Raw genomic sequence first — 19359 nt, forward strand, 5'->3', positions numbered from 1 at the left:
TGTTCAAGTTGCCAGCATTGTTTAACGTCGTGTTTGAGGGCCCGGAGACATGTGTTCGACACAGTAAACAGGCTTCGTGAGCGTAAGGCTGAGAACTGCTTAGTCTCAACCACATGCATTGCGATGTACTTCATCTATAGAGATGTGATCTTTGCTCGGCTTCACAGCTGGTATGAACTTGTTTGTAGATAACCCGTTTTATTACCTCGATCTGTAGCAGTGAGCGGATAATACACAAAATACAGCATTGCTGCCAAATTCTTTTTCACCGAAAGTGCTTATGTTTCATGTTTTCGCCGTCTCGAGTAGCGATGTCGCACCTAATGCGTATACATATATGAACCGTTGAGAATAGTTAAGCCGTTCACAAAGCCTATACTGTGCGAAAACTTTTACACGAACGAAGCAGCGTGCTTTCAATAGGAGCTTTGAATAACGTAGCTCGTTATAATGTCACTCCAATGCCACTCGTGTATTATGCAAGTGATACTGTTACGGCGGGTGCAGTTATAACCACGTTTTCAACCCTGAGATCGGCCCTTGCGTGCATGTGGCGTTTCTATGCGCACCAACCTGACTGCACCAATAGTTACGCTCAATTAGCTATAAAAAGCTTAAAACACCGGCGGTTTAGCTGTTCCGGTACACAATTATTGCAAAAGAACGCTTCTCAGTTTTCAGCTTATGCGTAGCGCTGAGCGTGCTAAGAAAACTGTGGCAAATTGCTTAGCTTTGAAACGGTGCCGGAGACAACCCAGAATCAAATATAACCGCGCGACTTCCGGGGTAATACTCGGAAAACTGTGCCCTCGCGCGGTTATTTATAAAAAGGAACGGTCTCTAGAATATAATATTTTAATGCTTGCGAGTCTGGCGCTGACTGAAGTCATTGAAATGTTGCATGTCTTCATAGGTGAACCTCACTAAAGTTTGCTAAGGGCGCATTACTGACCACAGCAGTCCCCCTACCGCACACCAGTGCAAACTTTTTTGAAGCCGCAGGCAGTTTGTAAACTCCTTTGTGACACCGCAGAAGGAATATATAGCCTGTGTAATCAAATATTACTCAACACAGGTGTTGTCTTCTGGGAGTGTGATTTCAGGACCCACGCTGTCATACTCGCCTTTCTTCCTTCCAGCAAAATTCAGCGAAAAGTTTGTTTAAAAAAAATGTACGGGATTTCACCTTTTTTTTTCATGTTTCTTTACGCATGATAACTAAGAGCAGTAGTTTGATTATAATATCCACTCGTCTCCTATCAGTGCGGATGCCATCTACACATTTTAATTTGTCACAAAACTTGTTGCCCGTTTGCATGGCACTGCACATCAACGCGTTATTGTCACAACTGCTACAAACTCAAAACATCTCTCTAAGTATCAGCAGTAGCTATTCGTCAAACGTTCCTCAGCACCTTCCTAAGTGGAATAAGTGGAGAGCAAAGGTGACTTACCCCGCGGTTAAGCCGGCGTCTCGGACATATAAAAAAAAGCAACGCGATCTCCCGAGTCGGGCACCATGTGTTTGGGGCGTGGACTGTGACGTTTCCAGTCACGTGGTTCCTAAACGTGCGCAACGTAGTTGTCACGTGGCTCACTCTTCCGCGAGCGCGAGGTCTATTTTTGAAAACGAGCCGGGTCTCGGGTTTGCGAGAAGCGGCGAGGTGCGGGCGAACCAGGCTGGGATCACGGCTGCCGCACCGCCGACTCGACAAGTCGCGTCGAAAAGCGAAAGTCGGCGAGGAAGCGCTCCGAGCTGCCAGTATTTTTGGAGTCCGGCCAGAGTCCGTCCTCGACCCCATTCCGGGTCGCGACGAACCCTCCGCAGGCACTGCCATTGTGCTCCGCCCTTACTATGTGCCCCGCAGCCTTCTGGGCTGAATGGAAAGACGCCGATGTAAGGCTCGAGGGGGCATGTACGCCGGTAAAGCAAGAGCGTCAGATGGTGGACAAAGTCAAGGCCATTTCCTTGTTTAGTGCTGAAACACAGAGCAAACAAAGTTTGAATAGAAGGTAGGAAATAATTCGTTCCAATCTTATGCCACGCGCTGAGGATAGTAGACAAATAACGAAAATGGACTTTTTAAACAAGTATTTGGCTCGTGATAGAGTATAATGACAAGAACAGCTTAGAAAAGCACTACTGCGAGAAAAAAAAATATGTAGTAGGTTAGATGCGCGCCGCATTTTCCGCTTGTGCGCTCATTTATCTGAGCTGAATTTTTCTTTGAAGGTACGTTGTGTTAACGCTGCCAGCAGTGCAGGAACAAGATCGTGTTAAGGTATTATTTAGGTATTATTCTTAGGATTACGATCTAAAAGGCAGCTTTCCTCACGCGCGAGCGTTTTGAAAGATGGCGTCAGTAATAATGGCTGAATTCTATTTAATTGTACTACCACGGAAATTGATGTTAAGTGAACGGATTGCAAAACTAACATTAGTGCCCTACCCGGTCTCCAGAACACGCGGCGCTGATTACGGCAAGTTTGAGTTGAAAACTTGTGTAATGGCACCAAAAACAGAGATGAGATCTTCATAAGGCACGATGAAGTAACTATGCATGGTTGTCGCCGTCTAAACCAAAGAAGGTTTTCGTTTTCTATAATGCAACGAATACCATCTAGACATTTGAAACGGTCACGAAAGCTTATTATTATTATTATTGTTTAGCTACAATGAGCAGTATACTCTTGCAGTTCACGTCGAATAATAGTAAGCTATCGTAGAATACGGACTTTTGTCGATATGCGAACGATATTCGCAAGTACTATTTCCTCCCGCTGGCTTGAAAAACAGTTAATGATCGCCGTTGACGTCGCACAAGTGGCGGCCTGTCGACGTATTCCTCGGCGTGCTCAGCGACGCCTTCCGGCTCGAGGGAGTCGGGGTAGCTGAGCCTTCTGCGCTCAGCCGAGTCGTCCCGGTTGTTCGGCACCGCGGCGAGGACCCAGGAGTGGGCTGTCCGGGAAGCGTTCCTGGCTGCCGTCGGTGTCGCAACGGTCGCTGCTCTTGGCGGTCTCCTTCCAGAGGCTTCTAGTTCCGCCGAGACCCGGCGCACCTCGAACAGCGCCCCGGTGATGAAGAGGAAGCAGAACAGCGTCATACCGATGGCACCGCGACGGTTAAGCGACGGCAGGATGTACTCAAGGTCTTCCGAGACGAGGAAGAACGTCCACTCCCCGAGCATGGCTGCGTTTCCGCTATACAGCTTCTTTCTCGCACTTCGTGCCCTTCTTCTTTCACTCGACCAGTGCTCGGTGATGGCACTAGCGGTTGCCACTGCCTGAGTGAATCATTGAACAAAGCTTTCTTTTGAGTGTAACAACGACAACAGAATTGCTATTGCACATCACAGGCTGTACGAAATAGATAGAGAATGATTGAGCAAAAAAATAAAATATATCGAATAAAGGAGCAGCAGGGTGAGCAATCTGTAATTGAAGTGCTCTTACGTTCAGAAATACCTTGGAGAGATTTCCAAACCATATCATATGTTTTGGCCTGTCAGGTCAATCTCGAATTTAAGCGCAGTTGTCAGCCAACGACAAATAGGCGTCTCTGACCGACTGAAATGCACAATTTAAGCTGCACTGATCCTGGACCAGGTTCTACCGGAGGGTTATTGGCGGTGTTTATAAAAACACTGAATAAAGAGGTTTGTGACACATTTGCCCCATTTTACTATTGACCACCGGATACAGAATGCTTGATATGCTCTTGTATTTTTTTCAAAGAATTTTGCCACGTAGATCTATGCCCTCTGAGATCTGCCGCGTATGTTGATGTAAATATATATATATATATGTATATATATATATATATATATATATATATATATATATATATATATATATATATATATATATATATATATATATATATTAAAATATCTAGGATGTCTCAGTACTATTGTTATATTGTGTCCTTAAACTGCGTAACTCTAGTCCGGGTACTTTATATGTGCTTTGCTTAGACAATTGACTGGTTTCAAGTTCATTGCTAGGGGTTCTTTTTTTTTGTTTTTTTTTCGTAATAAGTTTTTAACAATCTAGAAGACGATCTTATAGCAGTAGGAAAAGGTATGAAAACCTTTTATTCTGTCGTATAGCAGACCCACAGCACCATGCTTGCTCCCAAGTGCAGCCAGTTGCGAATTATTGCCGATCATTCTGTAGGCATTGAATAGGGCTTGTTTCTATATAAGAAGTTCGTCTTTTTATTTTGGGCCATCTTCACAAAGCTAACCGAGTGCCTATGTTTTTTTTTTTTTTTTTTTTTCACATGCAGTCATGTGCTGAGCGACTGTTAAATAAGCTTATACGTGCTCTTCGTCTTCACGCTGACTCAATTTTAAGACGACGAGGACGATAAGTATCTTTACCCTGAAAGAAGAAGAAACTCTCGCGTGCTCATCGGCTCGTGATCCACCCAACCCACCCCTGGCAGGCAAGGCCTTCGAGCACTCGCAACAAAGCCTACGTGTTTTCTACGGTGTACTTCTCATCGAGTAGCTTTCGAGGACCAGAGTGGGCAGTATGTCTTCGTCTCAGAAGCTCAGTTCCAGCTCTATCAAGAAGGGCACCTGCATTGAGGCCAAAGAGGAACTTGCGAGTGCCGGCGCTGATCGCGGCGGCCTCCTCAGCCCCTTCAGGATCGGCTGCCTACTCTTGGTCCTCAGCGCACTGTCCGTGGCGTTGTACTTAGTGACGATGCCGTCTGGGTCTGAGCAGGTGCGTGATCAAAGAACTGCTACTTACAGAGGTGCATGGAAGGCGTAGCTACTCCGGAACGCTCACATTCATATGGGAGGGAACGGGAGCGACGTATCTGGATTTGAAAGTGGTAGGTTGGTCTGAAGTGAGATGAGCTACTCTTGCATACTCAAAACACGAGCACCGCGCATATTTCTGCTTCCTTCTCTGTGGTTCGGGGGTACTTTGTGCTGAAAACCACTATAAGTTAGCCCTAAATCCAGCTCGGTTTTCGTGTGCGCAGTAATTGTTAGGAAGATAATGACAGATGGTATACCTTAACGGTTTTTCTATCAAACGGCGCACCATTGCCTACCCATGGTTTTTAGCTCAAAGCTGTACTTTTTCAAAGTACCCGCCACTGCGAGTTAGCGTATATTGCATTTCGGCTGTTGAACCGCTGCGACTACCGCATTACTATGAAAGCGACAGGCAAATCCGGGCGTGTCCTGTACAATGTGAATATCCTATTATTAATCATTATCGTAAGCTTAACCATTGCTGCACAAAGACGTCCTCCACATCGCTCCATTTAACCCTGATGCCAGTCCCCGCCAGCTATCTTCGTAAACTTCTAATTTCATCAGCTCACCGTTGCCTTCTATTGGAATCTATTCCGTTACCCTTTACAGCGATTCGTTATCTTGCTTTTTCGTTACATACCCTGTCCATGCCCGTCTATCCTTCTGGATTCCGGAAAGGATGTCGTTAATAGGCGTTTTTTGTTTCATTGACCTATTTTGATCTCTATTTTCCTTTTTAAAGTTGCAACTGTCATTTTTTTTTTGCTTACCTCACAGCGTTGCCATCAATTCGAGTTCAACCCTTCTTGTTACCCTTCACGTTTCTGCCCAATCGGTGACTACCGGTAATATGTATATGTTACACACTTTTCTCTTAATATACGCTCATAAGCTGGCATTATATTGCTACGAGATCACCTACCAAAAAAGCACTCTAGCGGGTTCCTGTTGTCCTAGGTATTGCCCTTTCGTGGTACGCATCTGTGGTCACTACCTGCTTTGAGTCTGTATAGTATCTTGTCACCTCATCTTCGCTGCTTATCGTAACCTTGGTTTTCTAATGCGACAGTTTGCACTTTAGTTTTCTGCTTAATGATCTTTAGAAACAAAGTTCTGGCTTACTCCCTCAGATCCGCAATGAGGCTTTGCGATTTCTCCCCCGAAGCAAAATCACCTGCGAATTACATATTAAGGATTTAATCTCTCATAATTCGTATCCCATATCCTTTCCAATAGAGGTGTCCCAACACATCCCGTAAATAGTGGTTAATGCAGTAAAACTAAGTTGATACGTTTTTATTTTTTGAATATGGAAAAGAAACCTGTCATCTGAGAAAACGCATAACCCAAACTGCCTGAATGAGGTATGAAGATATTTAGAATCAAGACTTACTGCATAAAAATGGAGATTAGCATTTGTAGACATCACGTATGAACAGCAATAGCAGTGAGCAGCTCTCGCGGAATTAAGTCCGTATTTGCGTTGTCCTATGCGCGTAAGAGTATAGAAGAAAATTTGATTCGTAGAAGGCATTGACGAACCGGAATCGCTTCCTTGGTTGCTTCCCGATGCTTCGACTCTTTACAGTATAATGATATATCGAGAATCAATCGCGATTGCTTACAGTCGCACCGTTTTTGCTCATGCTGCGTCTCCCAGAGCCGGCCCGCTCGTATCCAAGCGAATCGTTGTTGCTACCGAATGGTTCACCCTTGAGCCCCTACGGCACCGAAAAAAAAAAAAAAAAAAAAAGCCACTGCGTTTATCTTCATGAAGCCACGTTTCCGCGGAGACGAGCGCCTCTTATATTGACTCGTTGTCTTTCTTTCTTTCTTCCTTTTTGATGCTTCGCCTATGTCCACTTGTGTTCTGCAGAAAAGCAACCTTGATCGTAAGGTGCCGCTGTTCAGTTTTTCGTGTCGTGAGAGCTGGTAATAACATGTCCAATTGATTGAAAAACGTATTATACGACCACAATTTGTCGAAATTTCGAACTTAGTAACCAAAAAAAAAAAAAAAACTTATAATATGGGAACGTATTAACCGGGAGAAAAGCAGTGTAATACCACGGGACATTTTTTATTGCCCGCGATTGTGAGCGTATGAAGCGGGAACGCGCATGATTCGGGAACATATCAACGAAGGTCTACTGTAGTACTGGAGAGACCTTGTCTCCATGACTATGATTGATGGTTGGGGAGTTTGCCACTTTTCTAAAGAGGGACTATAGTGTCTGGGTTGTTTATTGACATTCTCCGATGCCTTCATACCCGTATACACAGTAATTATTCTACACACTGACTCTGTAATGCCTGCTAGCTTGACTGCTGAGGTTCCGACTAAGTCGAGTACTTTCTCGCAATCTTTCTCGCAATTGACTGTATTTCGCAGCGTGGGTCGGTCAACAAACAGGAGTTATGACATCCCAGTCGAAGTGAACAAGAAACCGCGATTGGGCAGGGCATATGACGAAAAACGCAAGACAATCAGTGGTCGTTAAGGGTGATGAAGTTGATTTCAAGGGAAGGAAATCATTAGAAGCAGCAGCACAAAGGCGAGCAGATAAGATTAGGAAGTTTACGGGGGTTATGTTTGTCAGAGCTGTTTCAAGATATGATTATTTGAAGATGTATGGACGAGGCATCTGCACTGCTTAGGGTATAGTGAGTCTGATGACGGCGAACGTTGTGTAGTTTGAGCATGCAATAGGTACCCGATGGCCCTGGCGTTCGAAGCCTGCAGCTCCGCATGTGAGATGGATGCTCAACTTGCTAGGATGATGCCTTTGCATACATTCTAGGCGTTTCTCTTAGCGACTTGTGCAGCTACGGAATGGTAAACCCGAAATACCGTAGCACATTTTTTCACGTCATGAAATTCTTCTATGCTCGCTTGAGATTAGTCTATGACCGTGACAATGAGAGAAATTATTTCTCATGGCATCTGACATGAAGGCGAACCCCAGAGACTGAATTGATTGTGTATATCTGTTTCATTCTAGCTTTCTATAGGTCGCTAAGCTTGTCAAATAGAAACTTAGATTACTTGAAACGGCAAGTGCTGAACTAGGTGACTAATTATTGGTAATTACTGGGAAATGTGTTTTAGTCGAAAAGGGTACTATGTCTAAAAGAAAGAACTAATTTTCACTTGCTCTGCTGATCGCGGCCTCAGTAACGTCAGTAAGCCTGTAGTTTGCTTACCTGATGGTGACTACATAGACATGTATGAATGACATAATCTCAGTGTTGAATTTATCTTGGTACTTCGGTATAGCCCTTCGAATGGTTGCAAAAAAGAAATTAATAGCACAAGCCTGTCTGTAAAGGTGACTGCAGAGCTTCAGAGCTGAAGCATTTAAGGGCGGGCACGGTCGCAGGAGCCTACCGTGGCCACGCTGGTTGACGAGGAGGACGAAGCGGCCAGCCACGTCAGCTCGAAGGCGAAGCCCTTCGCACGCATATTGCCGTCCAGCGGGCGCAGCCGGACGAAGGCGGCCACACGTGCCCCCACCACCCAAGTCACGGCGGCGGACTACAGTGATTCGGACACGCCCGAAAACTCGACGGGCCAAATGGATGCTCCGCAGGTTTTACCCGTGGCGGAGGTGGGCAAACATTCACTGCATTTGACATTCTTCCTTGCATCGGTCTCGGACACATAGTGTCACGCGTTTTAGTGGTTACTTAGCTCTCAGGTAAACGGCGTATAACTGGGGTTAGAAGCTGTCGGAATAACTGCCGTAATCTTATGTCATAATGTACATAAGATGATTAAGTTTTAGTAAAAGAAATGTCTGTCCCGAAGACATCTTAGCAATAATGAGCACATTAAGCTTTGCACGAAGAGACACCAGGGTCTTGTTTACCGCGTCAAACATAACCAGCAACGGTTTTCATTACTGAGAAACTAAGGGAAACTTCATCCAATTTCCGTTAATAGAACTGACTAATTATTTAACTCTCTTTACTTTCTCTCTTTTTCTTTCTCTGTATTTTTGACAGCAATAGGTACCTTAATCACTGTTTTAGAAAACAATAATTCAAGCATGGAGCGTTTTTTTTTTTTGTCTCACATTACAAAGTGTGACGGCACTAAAAACAAATACTCTGCAATCGCCGCCCATGTTAATGACAGTGAAATAGGTCTCTACAATGCCTACAAGTCACTTTATTTTTCATTTCTGGATTATAAAAGCTCTTTTTTTTTTTAACCCATTTGTGATTAGAACACCCCGGTCTAACCTGATCATGAAGGCAGACATATTTAAGTTACCTTTAAGCTTTCAAAGATGTTCAACAACTATTTACGAAACATTGCTGCAAAGGCGTGCTTTGTTTCATAAATGTAAAAGAAAACAACCGTGGTTACTCTCTGTGTGAGTTTTAGTGGCCCGCTAAATATGGGCAGTAGTTTATAGGTAGTTGTATACCGCATGGTTCGCTTGATCACGATTGTTGCTGGAAGTAGTAAGAAGGAAAGCCATACTTTTTTTTACTAAGTTCGCAGATTTTATAGGCGGGGACTTAAATGCGCATAAGAAAAATCCTGTCTCATCCAGAAGAGTGACGGATAACGGGCTTAAAAGAAATTGTAATACAGAATACCATGTCCTATAACAAGCAAAATTAGTTTTGATACACCGGTTACAAGCCTTTTTAATTGCTCTTCGCCTTCTCTCTTGTGCAGCCAAGCGGTCCTTGCAGTGCGAAAGCGCAGTTTGCGGCCTGCACCCCAGACAGCCGCCACGAATTCTTCTTCGACTCTGAGCACCAACAGTGCCGCTCCAAAACATGGGAGCTGCCACCACCGTGCCTGGCCGGGTTGAACCGGTTCAAATCCTTCCGGGACTGCAGACTCGCTTGCATGGACCAGGTAGCGACGCTGTGAAGCTGTTGCGCAGTAATTATTTACTGGTGCCCTTTCGAAACCGCGCAGTCAGAAATCGCGTCCCCCAAAAGCTTACCCTGAACACGTTGCCCAGCCAAAAATTTAACACGTACAAGTGCACGTAAGCCTCACAGTGGCATGCTCAACATATTAAGTTCCAATGGCACTGCTATACAGCAGCAGGCAGCCTGGGGAACAGTGTGCCATATTTCGAGCTATTCTCTTGTGAACAGTAGCAAGTTGTACTGACAAAGTTAACTTGTAATGAAAATATATGCGTGCATCTCATTTATGTGGAATTTCGATTTTATGTCTGTGTGCAGAGGAAATATTACTTTTTTTTGTACTTTGTCTTGCCGCTTATGTATTAAAAATTGCGCAATTACGAGGGTATCTAACGCGTGCCATGAATTCAAGGCCTCAAAATAGGCTCAAACCGCAAGAAATTTCATTGGAGTGGAATGGGTGCCCGTAGGCCGTGGTTTGACAGACATTGCAGCCTCGATAGAGAGGAAAGGGGATGGGCTTCGCCGAGAAAAAAAAAAAAAAGTCGCGAGAAAGGTAACGCTAGAAGGCGATCGATCCGACAGAGTAAGGATGGTGAAGGGTGTATAGAAACGAGATGATGTTTACCTCAGTGGAATTCAGGTGAGCGGCGAGCGAGGAGCGAAGAGAATGCGACCGCAATTTGCTCGGCGGTCGCGGCATTTCTGTCCACGCTCCGTTGCACTATGTGTGCTCGGCGCCAAGACGTAGCAGGTGCGAATACCTTTCTTAAATAGCTCCTACAGCCTGAAAAAAATAAACACGAAGAAAATTTGGCAACAGCCGACTGGAGCCGTGGAGCAAAGGAAATGAGGCGTGGAAGGTACCAATTAAACATAAATAACTGGAGACGGAGAAAAAACATAAAAACAAAAGCGAGTGAGAGATTCATCGTAGTTTGAAGATTTTGTAGCTTGAATGCATTCATCGGCAGTTTGGTTTCCGTGTGCACGCGGGAAGCCTTTTCGTATGCAGCTGCCGGAACATTCGTCTGACTTCCTGCCAGGACAAGGAGGATAAGCGCGCGCAGGTCAAGGAAATAGCGGAAGACACAATAGATGGTGACTATTCCTGCTGTCCGCTTTATTGCAGTTCGTCTATACGTTGTTTTCAACTTTTTGCGCTAGTCGTCATTCCTACAGTACTATTCCAAGCATGCAAGTTTCATATTGTATGGGTCTCGGAATTGGCCCGCGTCAGCAAATCGAATGAAAATTCACCGCCCAAAATAACGTAGGGCTTAAATTAAGCCCTTGTAATCGTGTCACACTGTTATTTCAAATCTTTCCCAAGATAGGCCTATACCATGCAGATGCCTGCGCTCGTTAGTCGCTTTGTGCTGCTGTAAAGCAGGGAAACAGTGACAAAGGGGACTTTTCTTTGCTTTGTCTTCGTGTTAAGGTACCCGAGGACAGGTGCTTCGCTCAGCCGGTGTTCCAGAGGTGCACCGCCCGGGACATTGTGCGTCAGTGGTGGTACCTGAAGGGAGGAACTTGCCACTCATGGAAGTTCCCAAATTCCAATTGTGTGTCGCCCAGGTATGCGCTGTTGCTCCTACATAACAAATATATTATTTGCACCCTAACGGCGAGCACCAAAGAAAAGCCTCTAGTTTAAATATTAGTGCAAGCGAACGTCTAATCTAAAGAGTTGAGAGTTTTAGCAGACGAATTAAGAACATGTAAGTTGTTAGTGAAGATATGGATTTTCTGTGATAGACGTTTTCATTGTGCGAAAAATTCACATTTAAGTAAGGCAGACTGCAGCAACCTTTTAGTAACTATCGCGTCGAGCAAATTCTAAAATAGTGTTATGGTGCGCAGTATCGAGATGACGACGACGTGCTGGTGGGGTGTTGTGAAGAAGACGACGCTCAGGCTAAGCTAGGTTCATTCTGGTGCTGTGTGCGTCTGATAGTTAACTAGCGTCCACCGCTGTGTACTTTTCCCTTCACATTTGGTGGAGGATTGCTGGAAGTGCGTACGTAGCCAAACCTGGATCTCCGCAGTGGCCGCCGGATTGGTACCGTCACTATGAGATCCGACGCGACATCATCTTCAGCGGCACCACCAGCTCCCACCGTCGTCATGACGCAGCCCTTAACAATATTCCTGTTAGCAGTACCTATCTACTTGAACGCGTAGTGCACGTTTGTCTTGACATTACACTCTTCCACACTGTTGCAGCATTAGCGGTTTGTTTTGACAGCACTAATCGAAAATGTCAGTTGCTGACACGTAGTCACTGTTTTGAAGGTATTAAACAATATCATTGTCCACAATGGCTCAAGGCTTCAGTCATAAGGCTATATAAAGGCCGAGATATGGAGCCAATTTCCAACGGTAAACTGCGAATGCCCGCTCGGCTGCATACGGCAGGTGGCCACCAGCTATTGGTCGAAGGTCCTGCCGGACTATTTACGCTCGCTTTGTTAGGCGCTCGCCGGAAGCGGCATCGCGATTATCTACGCGAATAAGTTGGAGCGCAACTACCGTCTTGTGGCAGCACTTCCTCGTGTACCGCTGTAAACACTGCAACGCCGACTGTGCCTGCTATGTATAGGCGCTCTGCGACAGCAAAATGGCGGATCCCTCTCGTCAGCTTCAGATAATCGCGCTAAAATATGTTGTTCGCGTGAATGTGTTGTTCTCGTAAAACTGAATACGTCTTGAAGGTCACTCACCCGTACTTAAATGCTGGTAGGAGCCATGTCAGCGATAAAAGCATGTCGCTGCTCCCAGGCTGCTGCCAGTTCCGGCGTGACTAAACCGCTGCTGGCTGTCACCGAAATTTGTTTTATTATTATTATTATTATTATTATTATTATTATTATTATTATTATTATTATTATTATTATTATTATTATTATTATTATTATTATTATTATTATTATTATTATTATTATTATTATTATTATTATTATTATTATTGTGAGAGAATAGGATTGACAGTAAGACAGTTTTATGAATAGGCCATTTATTATAGCACTGAGTAATTTGAAAACGCCATATGATGTGCCTTTGTTACGAAACTATCTAGGCCTGTAAGCATACCGATGACTAGGAAGTAGCGGGCGGCCAGACCGCCGCTGTTAGGCGCACATGTGCGCGGCTACGCTTCCTTAAGCTCCAGGAATCCGCTGCTTTAAGCTTTTCAGCTTCTCGCTTAGTTGTACCATGTATCTGAAGCCGGACATTTTTCGATGTTTCGTTCAATAGCACACCACTCTGACATGATGCAGAGATGAACAGAAGTGCAGTGCGGTGTTGCTGCGTACATGTGTACAGTAAAGCGGGCCAGTTCGTGCGCTTTTATCACTCGGGCATCGACGCACACGTCCTGCCCATAGACACCTTTCGTCGATTAACGGCACCCAGCAAGATCGCGATGCTTTGCTCGTGATGACCGCGGTTAGCGGCGTAACCGTGATTCGGTCCGCTTATATAACATGGGTTAACATCGGGGCTGCTCGTAGTTATTAAAGCTGCGCACATTGCGTGCAATGACAAATTAATCTGAGTAGTCCATACACTGTTCGGAAAGTGCGTACAACCGCCCTGATTTTTCACAATATAGCGCCAGCGTCAACCAAACTGCTGGTCAGCTCCTTATAACGGCCATAAGCGTGCAACACGGCGAGAGTTCGCGCACGCGCAGGAATGTAGAGCGCCGTCTGCTACGCTATTCCGATCACGAAGACACATGCCGTGCCGCAATACCTGTTCGCAAAAAAAAAACAAAAAACAAGAACACACACACACAAAAAAAAAAGGAAATAAAACGAAACAAACCGGCGGACAGTAGAGCACATGTGCTTTTCTTGGTGCCTTTTCTTAGTGAGTTTCCGCCTCTGAGAGGGCTGCTCATATGAGAAGGTTCGCATTGCAGGCAAACCTTTCCACGTGCTGCTGCATTTCCTTTCTTTTATTTTTTTTCCTATCCTAAATCTGCTCGCCAGCGCGGCCTCTTGTAATAGAAAAAAAAAAACATAAGGAAATCACGTCTAAGTGTCACATGTTATTCATGCTCATGTGATGTACTACCCTTCGAGTTGTAGCTATTGTAGGACGTGTGTACTCGTGATCGGAACATCGTAGCAGACAACGCTCTCTCTTCGTGCGCATGTGCGTACTCTAGCATGCTGCACACTTATCGCCGTTATAAGACACCAGCATTTTGGTCCGAGGCTGACTCTATATTATTAAAAATAAGGGTGGCCCTAAAAGGATACCCGAAAAATAGCTACCATTCCTAGCAACACTGGACCCATGCATCGGCAAGCCAGGGCCTTCACATTTAAACTAATACACAACACGAAAACGCTGCATTGCATTTGAGATTATCGGGAATGCAACTGCTCAATATTCATAAAGGACTCAACAGATCTCCACGAGCCACTGTTTCGAAGCCCACTTTAGCCTTGGAGCGTAGAGCACCTGTGTTGTCTTTATATTAAGGCGACCGCATTTAATGGCTCATACTGTCGACGTCCGTCTGGTCACACTATAGCTGTGAATCAAATGACGTCATGATGACGTCATCAGAAAAATGAAAATCCGGTCTCCACCAGTAATCGAACCTCCATCCCTCGGATTCCCAGCCAGGCGCTTTAACAAACTACGCCACGCACGGGATCGTGAAAAGCATGTCATATTTCTTCTTCTCTACCATGAGGATCATAGTAGCGATGACAATGACGCTAAAATGAGTGATGACAATAATGACAGTAGCGATGATAATGACGCTGTATTTAGCTGATAATGATAAAGATAACAAACATTATGCACCCTGTGCAGCAGCGACGTTCGGTTTTCGCATTTATGCAGTGTATAGATTCAACAGTGCACTTGGAATATTTCTTTTTAAGTGATAACTTTCCGGTCCTGTCGTAGGCTGGCGCTCTTTGAGCGCCAAGAGGATTGCCACAACTTGTGCGTGGCCGGATCTCCTGCGGCTCGACATCCGGCCTGCAGCGAGACCCCCGTGGAACACACTTGCATGTCACTCCACATGGTCTATCCGGTGCTGGCACGGCCCGTCCGGAAAAGGTGCAGTTACCCTTTCAGTGCTCGCAGGCAACAGTCGCCAAACACATGCAAGAAATGCATGAGAAACATCTACTGTTCTCCACGCACAATGCTTACCGGCCACGTAATAGCCTCAGCCTTTACTAGGGACCGGCGAAAGCACGCCAGTTGTCTCAGACAAGGTGTCATTGAGTGTGTTGTGACGTAGCGCTTTATAACACCCCTTCCTAGAACTTGAATGAGCTATTTTCTCGTCCGGTGGAATTTTTAGTTCCACTATTGGCTTCCGGCTTTTTCTTGGTCCGTACAAGCTGGTTTCCAATAGCAATAACAGCCTCCTCGCAGCAAAGGGCGTCTAAATGCTTATCGAGAATAGAATAAACCCAAGAATCCTCGTTGCTAAAGCATGTCACGAATATCGCTCAGGAGCTCGGAACCGAATAGAAAAAAAATAGAAAAAAACAGCGTCTTATTTCACAATTAGTTACAAGCAAGTAGTGAATTAACTATCAATGTCTATTTCTTGCGCACTGCAAACTTAAAAGTGAGGCATGACACATTTTCTTTGTGCGGCAAGTGGGCCATGTCAAATATCCACGTTTTATTTCGAACATTCACACTTGTCAAAGTGCCTCTCCCAGTATGATAGTGTGGTGTGTGGCAGTACGTCAAGCACTCTGTTGACTAACGACTAATGTCTCGCCACTGAAAACAGCCTGCACATTGAGTGAACTAGTTTTTCAGTCTAAATGAGTTGAAAACAGATAAGGGAACTTAACTTTCTGTGGCTGCGCATGGCCTAGCAGACTACTAAATACAGTTGTGTGATTATTTTCCCCGAAATGAATCTGGTACAAACAGTGAACCTCAGATATTGAATAGAATAGTGTAGCTTCCCTACCGAAGGAATACTGCAGTGAAATAGTAATATCATCTGAAGAATTACTAATCAAATACTTGGACTGCATTTGCGAATTATCGCACAAAACTAGAAATAGTGTGTAAATTGAAACGCCATAGGCGGTGCTGGGGCGGGGTCCTTACTTGTGCAGTTAAGGCTACAGCTTTTCAAAGACATACTACTATTTTCCACTAAATGACGCCACTATAGTTCAGCATATTAGCTCCGTGAAAGCCAAGCCATAGGCATAGAAAATTGGCATTTTCTTAATTACGACTAAAGAGCACAAGTCAGAGCCACACGTCAAGACATGAGACAGGCGATAGCACGTTTGAGCGATGGCTTCCAATATCGACCAACCAGACGATGTCGCTAAACTTGTATTGCCAAATCATCCAGACTTCTACTGATTTCACACAGGAGGGTCGAATCGAATATTCGATGCGTCGAATGTCATTTGCTTTCATTCAGTGCCACACAGTAACATACAATGTAATTCACAGATGATGGTAATTACGATCAGTTAAGACAATTACTACAGTTAACGGACATCAGTGCGCATCAAAGGTTTTTGGAATCATTGCGTAGAATCTTAAAGTTGATTACGACTTCTCTGTACGATATCGTTACGAGGCAGCAAGCAGATGAACAGAGGATGACCGATGACGGCGAGATCATTTTAATGAATTGCAACGGGCCTAGCGCGAACTCTCTTGCCAACGCCATTGCCCGCTTCTTCTTCCTCATCCGTAAAATTACCTGGGGCCACCGAGCGATCGTACCGACCATGGACGAGGATGATTGTCGACGTCGATGAGATATATGTAATGACGATGGGTGTCCCTGGATGGGCGAATATAGAAGAGGAAGAAGGGAAGAAGACAACGGCTTGCCGCCACAATGATCCCCATATGAATTGCTTGGTCCAGAATCCTTTCGGGGCACAGGCCACCAAGATCGGACGGCTGAGGTCAGGGGCAACGTCCTTCTGCGTGGCGGTGTCTTGGGGCCTTGGGGTTTTTGCTCGGCATCTCAGGTCAGTGGGGTCATCTGGTTAATCGCGTCCTCGTCGTGTCTTGTGGTCGTGTGGGTTGGGTCTCGGGTCAGTGGGGTCATTTTTCTCTCTTCTTCGTCGTTTCTCGTGGTCGGGGCGGGTGACAGTGCGTTGGAACGGCGAGGTCGCGTGAGGTCTGGCAGTCTGGGGAAGAGCCAAGCGTTCCATGAGTCCGCTGCCGACGGTGGAAGCAGACGCGGTGCCCCGAAACTTCGGGTCAAAATGAGGAGGGATGAACTTTCCCGCTCCTCTACCAAAATGTTGCGAAACGGCAAGCAGATGGATAAATGAACAGGCCAGCGCGAGCGCTCCTGCCCGCGCCACTGCCCGCTTCTTCTTCCTCATCTGTAACAATACTATAGGCTTCAAATATTTCCGGGCATGCTGCACCACTTTAGCAATTAAAATCCAAGACAAGTAAAGTCATCCACAAATCCGATAAATCTAAACAAAAAATATGGTGACACGGCGGAGCGCGGATAGACGGTATGAGATGCACGGAGACACGCAGACCATGCAGTTGACATCCAGAGAGTTAAGCACTCAGAGATTTAAATACTTCCGAAATAAGCGCAGTTGAAATAGTGGCTAGCGAGAAACATAATCCAGAATTATCGGCACTCGCAGGCATGACAGCACTGCTGCTGTGACCGAGAGCAATGACGTTTCACGACAGCCTGCGATGCGAGTTTTCACACTAGAAGAAATGATGTTTTTTTTAGAAAAACTAAAAAAGGATAAACCTTTTAACTTTAGTAGTGCGCACATTGCTTCTCGCGTTGCATACTTATGCGGTGTCCTGGTGTCGAGAGAAATGTTCAGCTCGAGAAATGTTATTCGAACCTAATGACATTAAAGGTGCTCTTGTAGCAGATGAATAAAGGCATTTGTTGCTAATGCCCTTAGGCTCGAATGACATTAGGTGGTGATTGAGCTGCCCAGACAAAGATAAGTTTCCTGTCGAAACGTTGGCTCGGCTCGAGAACTTGGCTCCCCCTCAACCCTTGTTCAGTGCTCTTTCATACTGCGTAGCCATCTTCATCTCGTTCTAATATAGATCATTAGGTTTGGTAGTGTGATAGGGCAATTAGAACGCATGCCCGAACACTATGAATGCTACCACAGGAATGGGCATCGTATCGACGCTGGACTCTATCACGCGCATGATAGCAGCAGGATAGGGAACCTACATGTTGCGCCGCGGCGCCCGACTACAGGATGATGCACAGCGTTGATATAGGTGCTTTTTTTAGAGCAATTATAAAAAAAAAAGAAAAACAACTACGGCAGGCCTTGTCCGAACCTTGTGCCTGTTATCCGAGAAAGATTTCAGAAACATAGAACATATTCGATTCGGTGCAAATTATTTCCAAAACTCAATATTTGATTCGTTCGAATTGTCAAATTTGCTATTCGAAATTTTCGAGTATGCGCAGACTCCGAAGCTGATGTTCGAATCGATGTGCGTCGTGCTCGTGTTAAGGTGTACTGCAATAATTCTGCCTCACCTATGGCATTTTTTTATTCGAGAAAACTGACGTGAGCTTCTTCGAGAGTACTCACATTGCTCACAGTTCATGACTTTTTTTTTTTTTTTTTTACTACTGCAGGATCACCTGTGTCCAGACGGACCCATCGGAACCGAAGTGCCTGACAGGCCTGAATCGGTTCTATACCGAGGAGGCCTGCCGGAGAACGTGCTTGCCAGCATCCGTCGCCTAAGAAAATTTTGTGCCCTAGAGCTTTGAACATATTAAACGAGCAGCACTGTAACGCACTGTCATGTGCTCCGAGTGTCGCATCGACTACATCGCAGCGGAAGCGGAACATACGCTCAATGATTCGCAACTCGTAGCGAATTTCACGTTATTCTCCTCGCATGTCGCGCATCGAGTTGTCATGTTTGAACATATATTTTCGTAGCTGATATCACAAAATGTAGTCAAACTGTAACAAAAGCCTTCTAAACTAATCCTGAAATAAATAAAATAAATAAATAAAGAAGGTTACTCATGTCAACTTCATTTGCATGCATATTACAAACCAATACACTAAATCTACATGCTTTGGTAACTAAATACTGAAAGTTACGATTTCAATTTTGTGTTTATTTATTTATTTATTTATTTATTTATTTACAGAGTGCTGCTAGCCTTAAGGTGAGGCTGTAAGCAGGAGAGAGAGACAAAGCACCAGCACAAGTAATACATCCCAAAAACAACCATGCCATAACAAGCCTACTTCCACAAACCATGGCCGGACTCTAGTTGCGTCGGCCATTTCATACGGCCTGCGCACTCGCCGCGGATACAATGGAAGCTCTTCTAAACGAGTTCCGCCGCCGTGAGGGACGCGTACGACCTACTCAACCCTGGCCACTCGCTTATGTTGCGGTAGCCGGTGCGCGCTTCGTTTTTTTGCCTTGAAGCGCCAGTTCGCGAGGCTCAGGGCGTTGAAATAAAAAAAATATATACATGCGGAGCATTCATGTACTTCGTGAATTTCTTCACAGTGCTGGCAGAAAGGGGGAGTCGTCGTTTAGTATAGTTAAAATAGTAATATTAGAAACAAAATAGGATTTTATTCAAAAAAGATATAGGAAAACTACAGAGAAATGCGACCAAGTTAAAGCGCTTACTAGCACAACTCAAGGCATTCGGGGATGG

General features: G+C 45.0%; 1 protein-coding gene across 1 annotated transcript; it reads left to right on the forward strand.

Moving 5' to 3' along the window:
* Positions 1 to 4536: 4536 nt before the first annotated feature.
* LOC146198695 (uncharacterized) lies at positions 4537 to 18415 on the forward strand. Its single transcript, XM_084591954.1, has 6 exons — positions 4537 to 4731; positions 8156 to 8383; positions 9466 to 9651; positions 11113 to 11249; positions 14604 to 14759; positions 18304 to 18415. The coding sequence occupies exons 1-6, from the start codon at positions 4537 to 4539 to the stop codon at positions 18413 to 18415; spliced, it is 1014 nt and encodes a 337-aa protein (XP_084448080.1).
* The last annotated feature ends 944 nt before the right edge of the window (positions 18416 to 19359 follow it).

The sequence above is a fragment of the Amblyomma maculatum genome, chromosome 2 (genome assembly GCF_055883805.1).
Source record: "Amblyomma maculatum isolate TAMU_Amacu chromosome 2, ASM5588380v1, whole genome shotgun sequence".
NCBI classification, from domain to species: domain Eukaryota; kingdom Metazoa; phylum Arthropoda; class Arachnida; order Ixodida; family Ixodidae; genus Amblyomma; species Amblyomma maculatum.

Coding starts and splice junctions, on each gene's coding strand:
- LOC146198695 (XM_084591954.1), top strand. CDS start 4,537: ATGTCTTCGTCTCAGAAGCTCAGTTCCAGCTCTATCAAGAAGGGCACC. Junction 4,732..8,155: donor TGCCGTCTGGGTCTGAGCAG/GTGCGTGATCAA, acceptor GCACGGTCGCAG/GAGCCTACCGTGGCCACGCT. Junction 14,760..18,303: donor GCACGGCCCGTCCGGAAAAG/GTGCAGTTACCC, acceptor TTACTACTGCAG/GATCACCTGTGTCCAGACGG.